The sequence below is a fragment of the Canis aureus genome, chromosome X (assembly GCF_053574225.1).
Source record: "Canis aureus isolate CA01 chromosome X, VMU_Caureus_v.1.0, whole genome shotgun sequence".
Taxonomy (NCBI): Eukaryota; Metazoa; Chordata; class Mammalia; order Carnivora; family Canidae; genus Canis; species Canis aureus.
In genome coordinates, this window is record NC_135649.1 from 4,617,339 (window position 1) to 4,634,300 (window position 16,962).

Below are 16,962 nucleotides of genomic sequence, written 5' to 3' on the forward strand. Positions count from 1 at the left end.
TTTAATTCCAAGTTCATTAAACTAGAAAAAGAATTTAAAATGACCCAAAATAAACCAGAAAATAACAAAGATAAAAGCAGAAATAAATGAAGAAAAGATAAAAACAATAGCTCAGGAAATAAAGGTATAATTCTATAAAGATTAACAATATAGACAAAGTACTTGCTAACTTTATCAAGAAAAGAAACACAGAAAGGAAGCACAAATACACAAAATAAGAACTGACAAGATGAAAAATTACCTTTGAAACAAATGAAATTTTTAGATTTATGAGTCCTCTAAGTAAACAAACTTGAGGAAATGAATACTTTCCTAAGGAAATTCAAGTTACCGAAATTGACCACATTAACGTTAGAAAGCTTAAATGGACCAATTTCTATAAAAAGAACTACTCCATAAAAAAATGCAGACCCAGATAATTTCACAGGGAAAAAGATAAAATTACATCCATATCACAGCATAGGCAAAAACAAAAAAACAACAAAAAAAAGACTCCAGATGGATGAGAGAGCTAAATGTAAACAATAAAATCATGCAAGTATCAGAAGAAAATATAGGGGAGGGCAGCCCTGGTGGCTCAGAGGTTTAGCGCCTGCCTCCAGCCCAAGGCGTGATCCTGGAGACCCGGGATCGAGTCCCGCATCGGGCTCCCTGCATGGAGCCTGCTTCTCCCTCTGCCTGTGTCTCTGCCTTTCTCTCTCTGTGTCTCTCATAAATAAATAAATAAAATACATTTTAAAAAAAGAAAATATAGGGGAATTCCTCTTTAATCTTGGTGTAGGGAATGTCTTTCGAACTATGACTCAAAATCTAAAGGCAATAAAAGAAATCTAATAAACATGATTTGCCTTTAAAAATTTGCATGGCAATGTGAACTGACAGATGAATGGATAAAGAAGATGTGAGATATACATATATAATATATATTGTATATATAATGGAATATTACTCAACCATCAAAAAGAATGAAATCTTGCCATTTGCAATGACATGATTGGAACTAGAGAGTATTATGCTAAGCGAAACAAGTCAGAGAAGGACAAATACCATATGATTTCACTCATATGTGGAATTTAAGAAACAAAACAGATGAACATAGGGGAAGGGAAGGAAAATAAAATAAGGTGAAAATTGAGAGGAAAGCAAACCAGAAGAGTTGCTGAACTCTAGGAAACAAAATGAAGGTTGCTGGAAGGGAGGTGGTGGGATACTTGGGTGATGGGCATTAAGGAGGGCACTAGATATAATGAGTACTGGGTGTTACATGCAACTGATGAATCACAAAATTCTACCCATGAAACTAAGAATATACTATATGTTAACTAAATTAAATTTAAATAAAGAATTTTAAAAATTGCGTGGCAATTGCACCATGAAAATGCACTTAAAAATGAAGAACTCTTAGAAACTGAGGGACATAGAGACAGGACCAGAGAAGAGCAAGGCAGTTTGATAGAGCTGATGTATGGAGTGGGTCAAGGAAAGGAACTGCCAGGCTAAAGGTAGGAGGAGGACTGGAGGAACAATGTATTTGGATCTGCAATTTACAAAAAGTAGATTAGAAAGGTTGGGAGATGGGTATAGAAGCACTTAAAGTAATCCATCTAAGATATGATGGTGGTTCAGACTAAGGATTAAGAACAAAAGATGAATTAAATTGCTATTGAAGAGCAGAATGTACTGGGTTGGTCAACCAAATGGACATGGGTGAGGTAGGAGTGTTGGATGAAACCTGGGATTTCAATGTAGACAATAAGGTAGATGGTAGTGTCAGAAAGAGTATAAAGAATGCAAACATTTATTTATTTTTGTTTCAAGTGTAGTTGACACACAGTGTTACATTAGTTTCAGATGTGCAACAGAGTCCAAACATTTAAATTTTATCTCAAGATTAGCTATGATCCATGTAAATTGTTGAGTGCTATGTTTGACATAGAAATTATGAAATAAGTTTAGCTATTGCTGTTATCTTAGGCTAACCTGCTTTGATTAATCTTAACAGAATTCACTATAAAGTATTCAAAATTGGTATTCGGCATTTTCTAAGCAGATGGGAGTTCAAATTGTCCAACTTGACAGCTTTCTGACTCTAGACCAGTTTCTTAACCTTTCTTGGCCTCAATCTCCTCTTATTAAAAATAAGAGTAAATAATATTAACCTGGCAGTGATTCTATGACAATTAGAGATAAGAGAAGTAAAGTCCCTTGAGTGGTGCTTATCACATCGTAGGAGCTTAGTAAATGGTAGCTTAAATGAAAGGCCACATCGTTCATTTCAGGTCTCTAGATTAGGTCACAGATTCTCCCTTGTTTATCTTGGTAATTCCCACAGACTCTAAGTGCCTAGAAGAGAGTCTTACACATGATAAATACTCAATAAATATGTATCAAATCTATGATAATTGTTTTTTGCTTGCCCTTTCACTATATTTCCTGCTAATCTACCCAACTATTAACCCTCATTTTATTATTTTTTTAAAGATTTTATTTATTTATTCATGAGAGACAGATAGAGAGGCAGAGACACAGGCAGAGGCAGAAGCAGGCTCCATGCGGGGAGCCTGACGTGGGACTCGATTCTGGGTTTCCAGGATCAGGCCCTGGGCTGACGGCAGCACTAAACCGCTGAGCCATCCCGGCTGCCCTTAACCCTCATTTTAAAAGTATTCTTCCTAAAGTTATAGCTCCTTCTCTTTTAATTTCCACCCTCCTCTTTTAACTTACAAAAGAATAATGACTCGTGCTTCATAATTTTACACTTTATCAGAAAACTTCTTACCAACTTCCTACATCTCCGCTCCTGACCCCACACAGGAGTTTCATTCAATAGTAAAAACTCAGTCCCTGTATGGCTTGACTCTAATGAAAATTACTCAGGTTATTGAACCTTTTCTGGAACCTTTGCAGCTGATTAATGAGATTCTCAAATAACTTGAATTTAATCACAGTGACTCATAGCCACTGAAAAAGGCATTTAATTTGACCTGAAATATTTGCACAAGAAAAATATCAAGGCTTAGGCATGACTTGTGATTAGCAACTCTATTAAAAAAAAAAAAGAGCAATCTGAAGTTTTATAAAATCGAGGGACAAAGAACCAAAAAGTGAGGAAACTATATAAACAGATAATTCACCTTGAAAAAGAATATGAAAATTCCCCTTAAACATGAGAAAAATATTCTAACTCACTACATATAGAGAATCACTTATAAAAAGTATACTGAGATACCATTTGCTACCTAGCAGAAAGGGAAAACTGTGAGAAATATGACAATAGAATCTTTTGATAAGTCTATAGGGAAACACGCACGCTGATTCATTGCTGCTGAGAATGCAAAGCAATACAGCACTTCCAGAGAGAAATTGGCAAGACCTAATAGAACTTTTCAATCCAGAAATTTAGATTTTAAGAAGCTATTCTTGAAGATGAACTTCCAACAATCCAAAAATACATATGCACAAGGATGTTCATTGCGTATTTTCTAACTGCAAAGTATTGGAAACAACCTAAATGTCCATACATAGAAGAGTGCTTGAGTAAATGGTGCTGTAAGAAAGGATGAATCAGCTCTCCATAACTGATGTGGAGTGATTTATATGACGTACTACCCAAGTGAAAAGAAATCAAAGTGCAGGAGGGCACTTTCGAATGGTAGTGTAAGAGCTTCCAAAAATGTACTTCTCCATAAAAGCAAGAACATCACAAAAACTGTCAAAATCGACTTTTTCAGAACTCTAGAAGTTAACTTAAGTCTTACAACAATCCGAGGAAAGTTTATTCCATAAAAATGACTGAATCTTAGTAAGAACAGGGAGTTTGGTGGTGCTTTAAATTTCCCTAATTCTGTTCCCTTCCCTTAGCTCTACTGTAGCTTAGAAAATCAGTAACTTCACAACTAATAGAAATCATGAAAAACAGAAGCCTAGCAGCCACAGGAGAGTACATAACAGCTTTGGAGTTACCCAGAACTCTTTGTGTGGGTTTTAGTAGGTTATATCTTTCAAGGAGTTGGTCCATTTCATCTAGTTATCAAATTTATGGGCATAGACGTGTTCATAGTATTATTTTATTGTCCTGTTTATGCCCACAGGATCAAGAGTGATGACTGATATTTCATCTCCAATATTAGCAATTTGTGTCTTCTCCATTTCTTACTTAGCTTGGCTAGAAGTTTATCAATTTTACTGATCTTTTCGAAGAACCAGCTTTTACCTTATATTGGTTTTATATATCAATTTCCAGTTTTCAATATCATTGATTTCTGCTCTGATCTTTACTGTTTCTTTTCTTCTGTTTCCTTTAGGCTCATATTGTTTTTCTATCTCTAGTTTCCCACATCCAGAAACATATATTTGTATGTCAATGTTCATAGCAGTATACTCACAATAGGCAAAAGGTGGAAACAATTCAAATTTTCATTGACTGGGTGACAGGCACTGAGGGGGGCACTTGACGGGATGAACACTGGGTGTTATGCTATATGTTTGCAAATCGAACTCCAATAAAAAATATACAAAAAACCCCACAAATTTTCATTGACAGATGAATGGATAAACAACGAGTGGTGTATACATACAAAAGAATATGGGGCGTCTGTGTGGCACAGTTGGTTAAGTGTCCAACTCTTGGTTTCAGTTCAGGTCATGATCTCAGGGTCTTGAGATCGGGCTCTGAGTTAGGCTTTGCACTCTGTGTGGAGTCTGCTTCAGTCTTTTTATCTTCCTTTCCCTTTGCCCTTCACACTCATGCTCTTTCTCTCTCAAATAAATAAATCTTTCTTTAAAAAGGATATTATTCAGCATTACAAATAAGCAAAATTCTGATACATGCTACAACATGGATGCACCTTGAAAACTATACTAGATGAAAGAAACCAAATGCAAAAGGCCACATATTATATAATTCCATTTATATGAAATGTCTAGGATGGATAAATTTGTAGACACAAAAAGTACATTAGTGATTGTCATGGGGCCTCAAGGAGGTAATAGGGAATGACTATAATAATACAGATTTTCAAAAAAAAAAATACAGATTTTCTTCCCAGGTGATGAAAATATTCAAGAAACTGATAACAGTGATGATGGTACACCTCTGTGAATCCAGTAAAAAAAAAAAAGAAGAAAAACACTGCACTAAATACTTAAAAATGATAAAATTCATAGAATACTTTAAAATGATGAATTATATCTCAATTAAAAAATACATGTATATATTTACTATAGAAAACATTAAAATATATGTCTTTTCATAGTATATGAATGGATTTGTTAACAAAATTATGTATCAGCTTATGATCTGCTTTTTCAAAGTAATGTGGATTGATGGTATTTGGGGGGGATATATTGACTGAGTTGGGGCATGAAAGAGCCTTTTGGGATTATAAAGTGTTCTACACCTTCATCTGGAAGATGGTGATATAAAAATGCACATGTGAGATAAAATCTATTTAGTTATACATTTAATATGTATGCCTATCACTGTATATAACCTATAGTTTAATTAAAATTAAAAAACCACAATGTGACTTTGATGAAGGGCCAGACACATAGGCTAATGAGACAGACTAGACAAGAAAGATAGATAAATGATAGAGAGAGAATAGATAATTTTTATTTTTATATGATTAATTTATAACAAAGTCTCCACTGCAATTCAGTGGGCAAAAGATGGTTTTTTCAATACATGGTGGTGATAAAATGAAAATACGAACCATGGCTATGTAATAAAATCAAACCTTGACTGATACCTCACACTGAACAGAGGAAATTAACTCAAGATGAAGCATAGACTTAAATGTTAAAGGCAAAACAATAATGTTCCTGAAAAAAAAACCTAGGAGAATATTCATTATATTAGAGTAATCGGAAATGTCTTAAGCACGAAGCATAGTCATAAAAGAAAAAACTGATTAAATCGGACTTCATAATATTAAGGTCTTTTGCCCCTCAAAAAATACAATTAAGAGAGAGACAAGGCAAACAACAGACTGAGAGAAGATATTTGCGAAATTTGTATATATTTCCTGAATATATAAAGAACTTCTTCTACTGCCAGTAAGACAGAAACCTCAAATCTAAAACAGTCAAAATTTTTGTTCAGACTCTTCACTAAAGAAGATATCCAAATGATCAATGATCATGTGAAAGATGGGCAACATTATTAATCATTAAAGAAATGCAAATTGAAAATACAATGAAACAGCACTAGACCAGTAGAATAGCTAAAATTAAAAGGCCAAAATTACTGAATGTTGGCAAGAATGCAGAGCACCTCAAACATACACATTGCTGATGCCAATATAAATTGGGTCAACCACTTTGGAAAAATATTTGGCAGTGTGTACTAAAACTAAATACACACATACTCATGACTCAGCAATTCCAAACCTAGGTGTATTTCCAAGAGCAATGAATCCATACGTGTACCAAAAGGCATGTACAAGAATGTTCATAACAGTTTTCTTCATAACAGCCCCAAACCCAAGAATAGCCCAAATGTCCATTTATAGTAGAATGGATAAAAAATTGCTGTACTCAATATGATGGAATTATACACAGCAATAAAAAAGAATGTACTATTTCTACCAAAGCAATGCATAAATATAACAGACAAAATGATAAGCAAAAAAAGCCAGGTACAAACTACATTCTGTATGCTTCCATTTAAATGGAGTTAAAGAACCAGCAAAATTAATTAGCATAATGGCACCTTCTAAGTGCTGGAAATATTTTATATATTGATCTCCCTGGTGGATGCACAGGTGTAAACATACATAAAAATTCATTGAGCTCTACATTGAAGATTTATGTACTTCACTGTATGTAAAATTATATCTCAATATAAAATAAAATTGAGATGTACAAGAATGTTAATGGAAATATTTTTTATAAGATCCCCAAACTGATAATAACCCAAATGTCAACCAAGAGTCCATCTACAGAATCACTAAATAAATTGTGATATATTCATCCTGTAGAGTATTGCATAAAAATAAAACAAAACCTCCCCATACTGCTGATACACACGAAAAAAGTGGATGAATCTCAAAGACTTAATATTGAGCAAAAGAAACCAGACTAATATATGATTTGTCGATTCTATTCCTATATCTATATCCCAAAGAATTGAAACCAGGAAATCAACCAAATACTTGAAAATCAATGTTCATAGCAGGCAAATATTCAAAACAGCCAAAAAGTGGAAACATTCCACCAATGGATGAACGGACTAACAAAATGATGTATCCATACAATGGAATATTATTCAGCCATAAAAAGAATGAAATACTGACACCTTGCTACAACGTGGATGAAACTTGAAGACATTATGCTGGTGAAAGAAGCCAGACACAAAAGGACAAATATTGTGTGACTTCACTTATATGAGGTTCCTAGAATAGGCAAATTCATAGAGATTACCAAGAGCTGTGGAGGGGAGAATAGGGAGCTATTATTTAATGGCTACAGAGGTTATGTTTGAAATGATGAAGAACATCTGGAAATGAATAGTGATGGTTATGCAATGCTGGGAAAGAGCTGAATGCCCCTGAATTGTACAATTAAAATGGTTAAATGGAAATTTTTTGTTATGTATATTTATCACAGTTTTAAAAAAAAGACACTGTGTACAATAGACTACAAACTGTATACTTCTTTTTATATGAAGTTCTAGAACAGAAAGAATTAACGTATGGAGATAGAGGTCGGGAGAGTGGTTGCTTTTAGATGAAGTATTGACTAAATGAAGGCAAAAGAGAGCCTTCTGGAAGACTATATCTTGCTCAGAGTGGTAGTTACATGGATATGTACATACACAAAAATTTGCCAAGCTCTCACTTTACAGTGTGTACATTATATATCCATATAAAAAGGTGAAAAAAGAAACTGGGGGAAACCGTCATTTAAAAGTTGCTTGCAATTTTTTTTAATCCCTTAACTATAGAGATTTAAACTCACCTGGAGATGGATTCTCTCTCTCTCTTTGGGGAAGTCAGCAAAACCAGCCCTTGTGTTCTCACTGGCGTAAAATGAGAAGCCTAGCATTGTCCTATGGAGAACTACAAAATCCTTTAAACCTGACCACAGAGACTCAGAGTCCTATCTTTGTCACTCATGGTGGGGGTGGTAAATCAGAGATGTGTTTATGAGGCTCCTTGATTTTGGGGAGTGGAGAGGCAGACAGAAATGTCTCCTGGCTCTGTGCTCGAACTGCAGCTTGTTCTGGCAGTGGGCGGGGGTGCAGGGGTGGAGGTGGGTGAGCAGGTGAGCAGAGTGGCCACAGTGCCCTCTTCATGAGACTTTGTAAGACTCTGGGCATAAGCAGTGTTGCTTCAGGCACTCAGGAGCAGAGTGTGGAACAAAGTTGTAAAAAAATATGTATAGTTCTCTCTCTCCTCCCCTCACCTCTCAGAAGTCTGTACTCCTTGACCCCCTTGGAGAATAATAGTTTAGAGCATTGGCTCACAGCACCCTTGGTTTGAATACTTGCAATCTCACCCAGAGCAAAGCTCCGTGGGTGGTGGCTGAGAGGGAGACCTGGAAAACATGGCAGGAGATACTGGCTATAGAACAGTTTGTGAGCCGGGAAGGAAATACCCTTTCGGGGTGTCCAGTAATATTTGGCAAAAGTTTCACACAGGGAGTCAGCCTAAAGTCCAGCAGTCATTCTGTGGGGCTCAAACACCACTGTCATTTGGGCACGGAAAGTTAAGATGACCTCAGTTTATACTGTCTGGCTAAACCTGTATAGAATGATTACATGTGTATAACTCTGTGTCTATGTATATGTACACTTTTAAGTGTACATTTTTTCTTGACAAAATTGTTATCCTAATGTATGTTATTTTGAATCCATTTTTATTTTTGCAGAGCACCTTATTTTGGGCATTTCCTTGTCATCAGAGGTTCTTCTGAGACTATGTTCCTGAGGTCAGGGAACCTTGCCCAGTGGCTGGGGTCTTGCCACCATCTTCCAGCTAGAAAAGAAACCACCTGTCCTCCTGCATCCCACTTCTGTGCCTCCCCTCACTGGCTCATGAGCTCTGTTACTTGGTCCCAACAGGCTCTGGGGTTGTGACATTATCGGGGTCTGGCTTCATGCCTTTGATGGGGGTAAAAAAGGGATCTGTTTTCAGAAGCCATGGCAGGCAAGGTCCAGAAGTCTAAGAGCAGGCAAGTGAGGTCATCCATTGTCACCACACACGCCAAACCCAGGGAGCCCCTCCTCCCCCTCACCCCACCCCAACCTGGCCAGTTTGCTGAGCCAAGAAACTGGGCAGAGTGGTGGTCATATGACTTACCGTGGGGTACAACTAGGTCATAGAAAGGATGGCACTTGTACCCAAGTCTTCTGATCCCCCAGGGTCAATGCTTTTCCACCCACCTCCTGACCCTCCCCACAAGGAATCCGGTGGAGGAAGTGAATTTATCAACAATTCACACACCAAAGCCACAAAAACACTTTTATTTCATTGCTAACACAAATACAGAATCAAATTAAGGCAGTATAATACATATCCACTCATCCTTACACGCTTTTATACAGTAAACTTTGCTTTAAGTTGTTGGTTTGAATCAATAGTTGAAATTTTTATTAAACAATTTTTTTCTTGAATTCTAGACAAAAATCTTTTCCCAGGCTATCAGGTGTGCTGATACAAGACATGTACAACTTAAGGTCGTGTATCACAAAAACTCAGCCAAAGGTAGTGGGATTGGCTGGTGTGGCATCTTTTCCTCCTGCCTCCGTCCCTAGCTGCAAGCCTGACAGACAAGGGAGGAGAGCACGACTTCTGATGACCAGCTATATTATCTTGAATTCCCTTCAGAATGAAAAAAAAATGTAAAAATTGATTATGTAGAAACATCAGGTTGTCAAAAAAAATCTGAGATAAAGGGTAGTTTTGAATTATAATATTAAGTACATGAAGATAATTGATCCTGGCAACCAGAAATTTGGGTTTTAGGAGAAGAAACCAGTTTATGAGTGGATTTGTTTCTCTGGAACTAAGTGAAAGAAAATTTTGGCAAATGCTTAAAAAGGTAAGTGACTACAAACAAGGTAAAAACAGCTCATTCTTTGCACTCCCATTTGACTATAAAAATCAGCACCAAAGTTTGAATTTTCATAAATTAGAAATAATTACGTTTGATCATATCTTTCCTTTTGCAATTTGAACTCATAGGCCGAAAAATGTACTTTAATAAGAGCTTATCAAATTGTGTTCTTCAGATATGGATCATATCTTGTTGAAATTTAGAAAAGAAACCATTTCAAGTACTTGCACTTTATCAAAACTACCTTTCTGACTGCCATTAAAAGTACAATATAGAGTTACACACTTAAAAATGTAAAGCTTTGCAGTCACATTTACTTACAGAAGCACTCCTCCCTCACCCCTGGGGGAGATGAGAGAAGAAAGCAGGAACAGAGAGGAGAGGGAAGAAAGGGGGACATGGGAGTGGGGGAAAGTCAAAGTCTAAAATTTCAAGGACCACTGTTGGCTCAAGGTCAACTATAGGAAGAAAAGGAGGCTCAGAACAACAGATATCAAACTTGGGGGAAATTTGGTCTCTAAAATAGCAAGCGCACACACGCGCACAAACACACTTTCTCAGAGTATGTGATGTAAAGGAGTATGCCTACAGAGTGGATGTAGCTTACACCATGTCTGTGGGTCTGTGTGTGTCTGTGTGCAGGTGCAGTAGGTTATGTCACTTTGAATTACATATGCTAAACAAACTTGAAAGTGGACCACTACTTGACCACCCCTAAGAGCATGTTTCACACATCCATTTCATCAGAATCAGCTTCAACATCAATAACCACAATCTTATGATAATCAGTGGTGGTGGTGGTGGTGGTGGTGGTGGTGGTGGTCACAGTGGGGTCAGGAAGGTTGGCGGCGGCGGCAAGCTCCAGTGGGCTGGCAGCAGGCTCGGGGGACGCACTGGGAGGGCTGCAGACAGGCTCAGGGAGGTCAGCAACATCACACTCAACGTGGCCAGCAGCGGTGGTCTCAGGGCAGCTGGAGGCAGTGAGCTCACGGTGGCCAGCGTTGGCAGGCTCTGGGGGGCTGGCGATCACTGGCTGGGGGGAGCTGGCGGCAGCAGGCTCAGGATTATCAGCAGTGGTGGGCTCAGGGTGGGTGGCAGCAGGCTTGATGTAGCCTGTTGTGGGCTTGTGGGGGCTGGTGGCAGGGCTCAAGGCAGCCTTGGAATGGCTGCCAGCAGGAATGTGGTGGCCAGTGACAGGTTTAGGGTGGTTGGAGGCAGCCTTGAAATGGACAGAGTCAGCCTTGAAATGGACAGAGGCAGGCTTGAAATGGACAGAGTCAGCCTTGAAGTGGACAGAGGCAGGCTTAGGATAGACAGTGGCAGACTTGGGGTGGCCAGAGGCGGGCTTGGAGTGGCCAGAGGCGGGCTTGGAGTGGCTAAAGACGGACTTATGGTGGCTAGAGGCAGACTTGCGGTAGGCAGAGGCAGACCTGGAGTGGCCAGAGGCCGGTTTGGGATGGCCAGAGGCACGCTCAGGTCGGCCAGCTGCAGCGTCACCAGGCAGTGGAACATTCCGGGCATTCATCGGCATCTCCTCCACAGCAGGACAGGCACGGGCAGGTTCTTGTTCATGGGCTTGTTCGCGGGCTTGGTCGCGGGCGCGGGCGCGGGCACGGGCGAGGGCACGGGCCTCCCGAGTCTCACGAATATCAGTGATGAGGCCAGAGAGGAACAGGATAGGGTGCCGCATGGCATGGAAGATGGTCCAGTACTCTCTTCGGAAATTCTCATTGAGGAGCCCGTAGATCACAGCGTTGAGGCAGCTGTTGAAGTAGGCTATGAAGTAGGCTGCAAGATAAAGCCAGTTGGGGATCTTGCCTGCCATCTCCTTCGGACTGACAGCCACCAAGACAGTGAGCACGTTGATAGGGCACCAGCACACTGCAAAGAGGAGGAAGATCACAAACATGGTTAGAAAATTGCGAACCTCAGCAAGCTGGTTGTCAGGATTCTGTCCGGCCGGGTCACGGGCTGCCAGCACTTTGGTCCAGATCCTCACGTAGCAGAAGCCCACGATGAGCAGAGGGAGGACAAAGTGGATGCAGACGATGGTCACAGCAAAGGCAGGGTTGTTCAGGTAGTTGAAGATGCAGGTGTAGGTGCGAGGATCATACTCGATGGTGCCGATGTACATGTTGGGCAGGACAGCCAGGACGGTCATGATCCAGGTGATGATCAGGTAAATGCAGGTGTTGCGCACACTGAAGATCCGCTCGTACTGGAGGCTGTGACAGATGTAGCAGTAGCGGTTGATGGCGATTGCCACGATGTTGAAGATAGAACCGACCACACTCAGCCCGGTGATGAATCCGACCATCTGGCACTGCAGTTGGCTCAGATCCCAGCCCCCAATGGCCATGGCATGCAGCATCAGAGGGTAGGGGTAGATGGCCACCAACATATCGGCCACGGAGAGGCTCACGACGAAGATGTTGCCTGAAAAACATATCAGAGAGGGGAGGGGAGGGAAACAGAGAAAAATAAACGGTCACGTATGGAAATCAATAAAGTGAAACTGGAGGGAAAAAGCCAGCTGAAGTGGTGACAATTTACAATTCTAGAATTCTTTTAAAGAAGTAGTCTTGAAAAAAAATTAAAAAGAAAATAAAGAAGTAGTCTTGGGTTTTCTTATTTTCACATACAGGCATGCACAAGCAGGTTTGGGGGACCTGTCATTTGTGCAGCTTTTTCCTTTCAATGTCATGTCTGTTTTGAGAAAAAAAAAAGCAATTTATGGCAGAAAGCAGTAAGCACAGAAGCCCTCTGCGGAGCCCTTCAAACTCACACAGGGACATGCTGCCACCATCTTAGACAAAAACAAAATACAAACTTTTTTCCCTGGGGGGGGTGGATAAGGAGAGAAGGGGGAGGGGCGCAGAGGCAGCTCCGGAAAGCTGGGGGTAGGAAGTGGCTGGAGGTATGGGGGGAAGGGAAGAGATTGGAGGAATGTCAGGAAGCCTCAACCACCACCCCCAACACCCCCCCCAAAAAAAAATGAATGAGCCTCTGCCTTCTCTGGCCCTGCATTGCTTTTACAACGCAAACATGTGTAAGGAGAACAGTCCGAGAAAGGGCGCTAGAGGCCACCGTCTTCTTAAGAAAACGCGATCAGACAATAATCTACGACCAAGCCCAGTAAGTACTTACCATTTCCGAGGTAGGCAAAGGGTGAAAACTGAGGGGAAGGAGGGGGACACCCTGTAAAATTTAGTCTGAGACCAAAAAAGTGCGTAGGGAGAAAAGCAATCAGGAAAATCCCTGCAAGGATTAGCAAAAGTGCCCACTACCTGCGGGTCCAGCGCAGAGCCGCGCACCCGCACGTTCGACTCCCTGTGTAAGAGCTCCCGCCCCTGCACAGAACTTTACTGGAGCCTATGGCTAAACAGGAAAGTCAAGGGGGGGGGGGCGGCCCCCACTCCTGTTTTGTAGGGCAGCGGTAGGAACGTTTCTGCAAAAAGCCTTTCCAAAAGAAAGGAGGAAGAGGCCAAAGGCAGGCGCACAGCCCCCCTTTTTTTGAAACACCTCGTTGCTAATTAGCATTGGTTTGGCGACATATTGCACTTCATCTTGGACTAGGAGAAAATGAGCACTTTTTAAAAGGGCAAAGGAATGGTTCCCTCTACTCTCCTGCCAGCGCAGCCAAGGCGTGGCCTCAGCGCTTTCTACCCAGAGGTTCTTTCTAGGGTTTTCTCTCAAAGAAATGAATTGGGTGATGGAGAGTGGGAAAGACAGAGGGGAAAGCCTTAAATACAAAACCACAACAACCATAAAAACCTTTATTTGAATTAGAGAAGGAAAGAAAGGAGAAGGGGAAAGGGGGGGGGGAAGGAAGAAGAAGAAAAGTAAAGAAAGAAAATGGGCTACGCAGGTGGTCCCTGGGGCTCCGTGGTTCCTTGGGACCGCACTGCTGGCGCGAAGGTGAGGTCCAGGAGTGCGGCCCCACGTCTCCAGGGGACCAAAAAGAAATCAAACACGCCCACCAGTTTAGAAGAAAACTTTTAATGACTGTGTGCCCATCCGTGAATTTTGAAACTTAGATGGTAGTTGGGATTCCTCATCCCGGCAGACTAATCCCCCCGAGACTGGCGGCCTCCTCTCCCCGAGCACCCCCCCCCCGCCCGCTGGGTCCAGCGGGTACCCGACCCTCTCACCCCGCCCCTCTCCCCCCTCGTCCACCCCCCCCGCCCCAGCCAGCCGGGACCCCAGCAGCAGAGACCCCGGACTCCGACCCCTCCCTCCTGGGACCCGAGCGCGGAATTCAGGCTCCTTTGCCCCTCCTCTCCCCTCCTCTGCTTCCCCTCCCCTCCCGGGCCCGTCTCCCGCCCAACTTGCAAAAGGGGCTCCCCGCTCTGCAACGTCTGCCACCCTCGCTCCCCCGGCCCCCCACAGACCGCGGCTCCCAGCAGCCTCCCACGCCCCCCAGCCCAGATCGCAGCCCGCCCCTCCCGTCGGCACCGGCTGGCAGCGAGGGGATTCTCGGCCGCCGCGCCACCCCGTCCCAGCTCCCCGCGCTCTCAGCGCTCTCCGCGTCTCCCGCCCCGCCTCTGAGCTCCCCCGCGACCCTCCCGCCATCCCCGCCCCGCTCTGCAGTCTTCTAGCCCCCCGCCCGCGCCACACGCCAGGCTCCAGGGCCTCTCCTCTGCCCCGCCCGGAGACCCCCCAGCACCCCCGCTTACGGACTTCGCGATCTCCGCCGCCGCTGCCGTCGCTGCCACCGCCTGCTGCGCGCAGCCCGCCGCTCTGCTCTCTCCGCCGTGCGCCCTGGGACGGGCGGACGGAGCTCGGCTCCCGCGGGCTCAGACCACCCCGCTCCACGCTCAGGCGCTACGGTCTGGGCTCCGCCGCCCCGGAGCCGCCCGGGAGCCCCGGGCCGCGGCAGCGGGGGCTCCGCTGGCTCAGTGCGAGGCCGCTGAGCTGCGCTCCTGTAGGCGCCGCCGCAGCCGCCGCAGCCGCCGCAGCCGCCGCAGCCGCCGAGAACTTAACTTTCCCGGAGCGGGTCGCAACCCCGCGGTTCCCTCCGCATCATTTCGACCCGCGCTGCCCTGGCGCGGCCACCTCTGCGGCGTCTGGCTCGGCGTGCTGTCCCCAGACGGTGGCCGCACTCTCGGCTCGGGTGCCGGCTCCCTCCGCATCACGTCTCCAACGGGGCAGGGCTCCGAGGTCTACCGCGCACCGCGGGAACCCGGGCTTTGATCTTGGACGCCAAAAGCTAATTTCCTGAGCTCCCTCGGCCTTGAGAAGCTCTAAATTAATGGGGCCCCAGCATAACATCACCGCCCAGGTTCGCAGGGAATTTGGGGATACGGACTTTCGGTGTGAGGGTCCTGTCCCGGGGTTCGCTGTCTCACGCGCCCGAACTAATGCCCTAGGGGGTGGCAAGTGGCTGAATGCCGGGTAGGAAGAAGGAAGGGTGGCTTACCAGAATTTCGAAGCTTCTTGTTCTTTGTCACAGCTAAGATGACCATGGAGTTGCCGATCAGGTCTACGACGATGGTGATAACCATTGCGCAGAACATAAAGATGATGAGAGCCGGTGGGTAGTCTGGCTGCGGCAGCTTACAGCCGATGCAGCCGTATGGGGTGGGAACTGCCAGGGTAGGCCCCATGTTGCCGCCGGAGCCCGTTAGGATCTCCCAGCCGGTCAGGACCGCGAACACCTGCTCTGTCACCAGGAGCTCTGGAGCTTCGGGAGAGATGCTTCCCCTTCGAGAATCAGAGAGCGAATGACAGCATCCCGCCCCTCTCCGATGAGCTTTTAAAGCCTCAAGAGGTGGCTAGCCCCACCCCAAGTCCCTCCCCCCGACCAATCAGAACTCCCTGAACACCCCCGCTTTGGTCTCCAACTCTTCTCGGACAAATCCACTGCGAGGTGTCGTCTTGCTTCCGACTGCCTTGTTTGTGCTTCCCCTCTAGCTGCTCCTCCCCATCCCCCAGGTACCTTGCTTCGTGACAAGCTCGGAGTCCACCTCCCCGCCCCCGGCCACTGCGCATCCGTTTCTAGCAAGTTCTTCCCCCTCTCCTTACAAAGCAAACACCCAGAAAAACGTTGCAAAATGCAAGGCAGGGGCATGGAGTATCTCTAGCATTCCAGTTGCAACGCACGCCAGTCTGTAGCCACCCCCCCCCCAGTAGAGTGTGAAGGGGAGCCAGTGGCCCTTGAACCCTCGATATGCACCCCTGCAGTCTCCCCGAAAGGTTCATCCCACTCCAGGCGCTCTTGCCCGTTCAGAGCCTTGTGCACCTCGTGGGGAAGAGGGGACAGCTGCCCAGAGCTTGCATCCTCAGTCTGGATGAACAGTCTCTAGGGAACTTCTCTCTCCTCCACTGCCTGCCAGGAGCCAGTTGGCTCCCTTAGCGGCAGCAGCGAGTGACCACTCAGAGGATCCCGGACTTGCGCTCCATGGAGGGAGATGTCCCCTGCGCTGGGCTCTGGAAGCAGGGAGTGAGTCTGCACTCTGGGTGTGAAGGGAGGTAGCTGGTGGCTATTTGTCCCAAACTTTGGGGCAAGGGAGAGCGGAAGCTGATCCCCTTCCCCGCTGCCGAGCACCCTGGCTGCGGGAGCTCAGAGATTGCTTTGGGGCAAAGTAAAGGGGGCAAGGAAACCCTTCTCTTGGGCTGCCGCTCCTCCAAGAAACCCTGGGCGAGGGTTTCGGCTCTTGTCCCCTTTGGAGGTGCTCCGCACGCTCTACAGGGTAGAACGGGGTTTTCGGGCAGCCTCGGGGATCTCGCTGCAGCAGGGGGACGGGCGCGGAGGTGCCGGGCAGCGCAGCCAAGAAGACAGCGGTAGACCAAGCACCGCCGCCCCAGGCGTGTAACTCATCTCAGCCCATCCCATGCCAGGGGTCTCATTGCCACCTCATTCGGTCCGGCCACCCCTAGCCCCGTAAATCTCCCTCGGGAGGC

The 16,962-nt window shown here is 44.7% G+C and overlaps 1 protein-coding gene across 1 annotated transcript; it reads right to left on the minus strand.

Moving 5' to 3' along the window:
- Positions 1 to 10,786: 10,786 nt before the first annotated feature.
- GPR50 (G protein-coupled receptor 50) lies at positions 10,787 to 15,665 on the minus strand. Its single transcript, XM_077889499.1, has 2 exons — positions 15,479 to 15,665; positions 10,787 to 12,495 (listed from the first exon to the last, which is right to left on the minus strand). Exons 1-2 carry the CDS (start codon positions 15,663 to 15,665, stop codon positions 10,787 to 10,789), a joined length of 1,896 nt encoding a protein of 631 aa, XP_077745625.1.
- Positions 15,666 to 16,962: the final 1,297 nt, after the last annotated feature.

Coding starts and splice junctions, on each gene's coding strand:
- GPR50 (XM_077889499.1), bottom strand. CDS start 15,665: ATGGGGCCTACCCTGGCAGTTCCCACCCCATACGGCTGCATCGGCTGT. Junction 12,496..15,478: donor CAAGAAGCTTCGAAATTCTG/GTAAGCCACCCT, acceptor TATGTTTTTCAG/GCAACATCTTCGTCGTGAGC.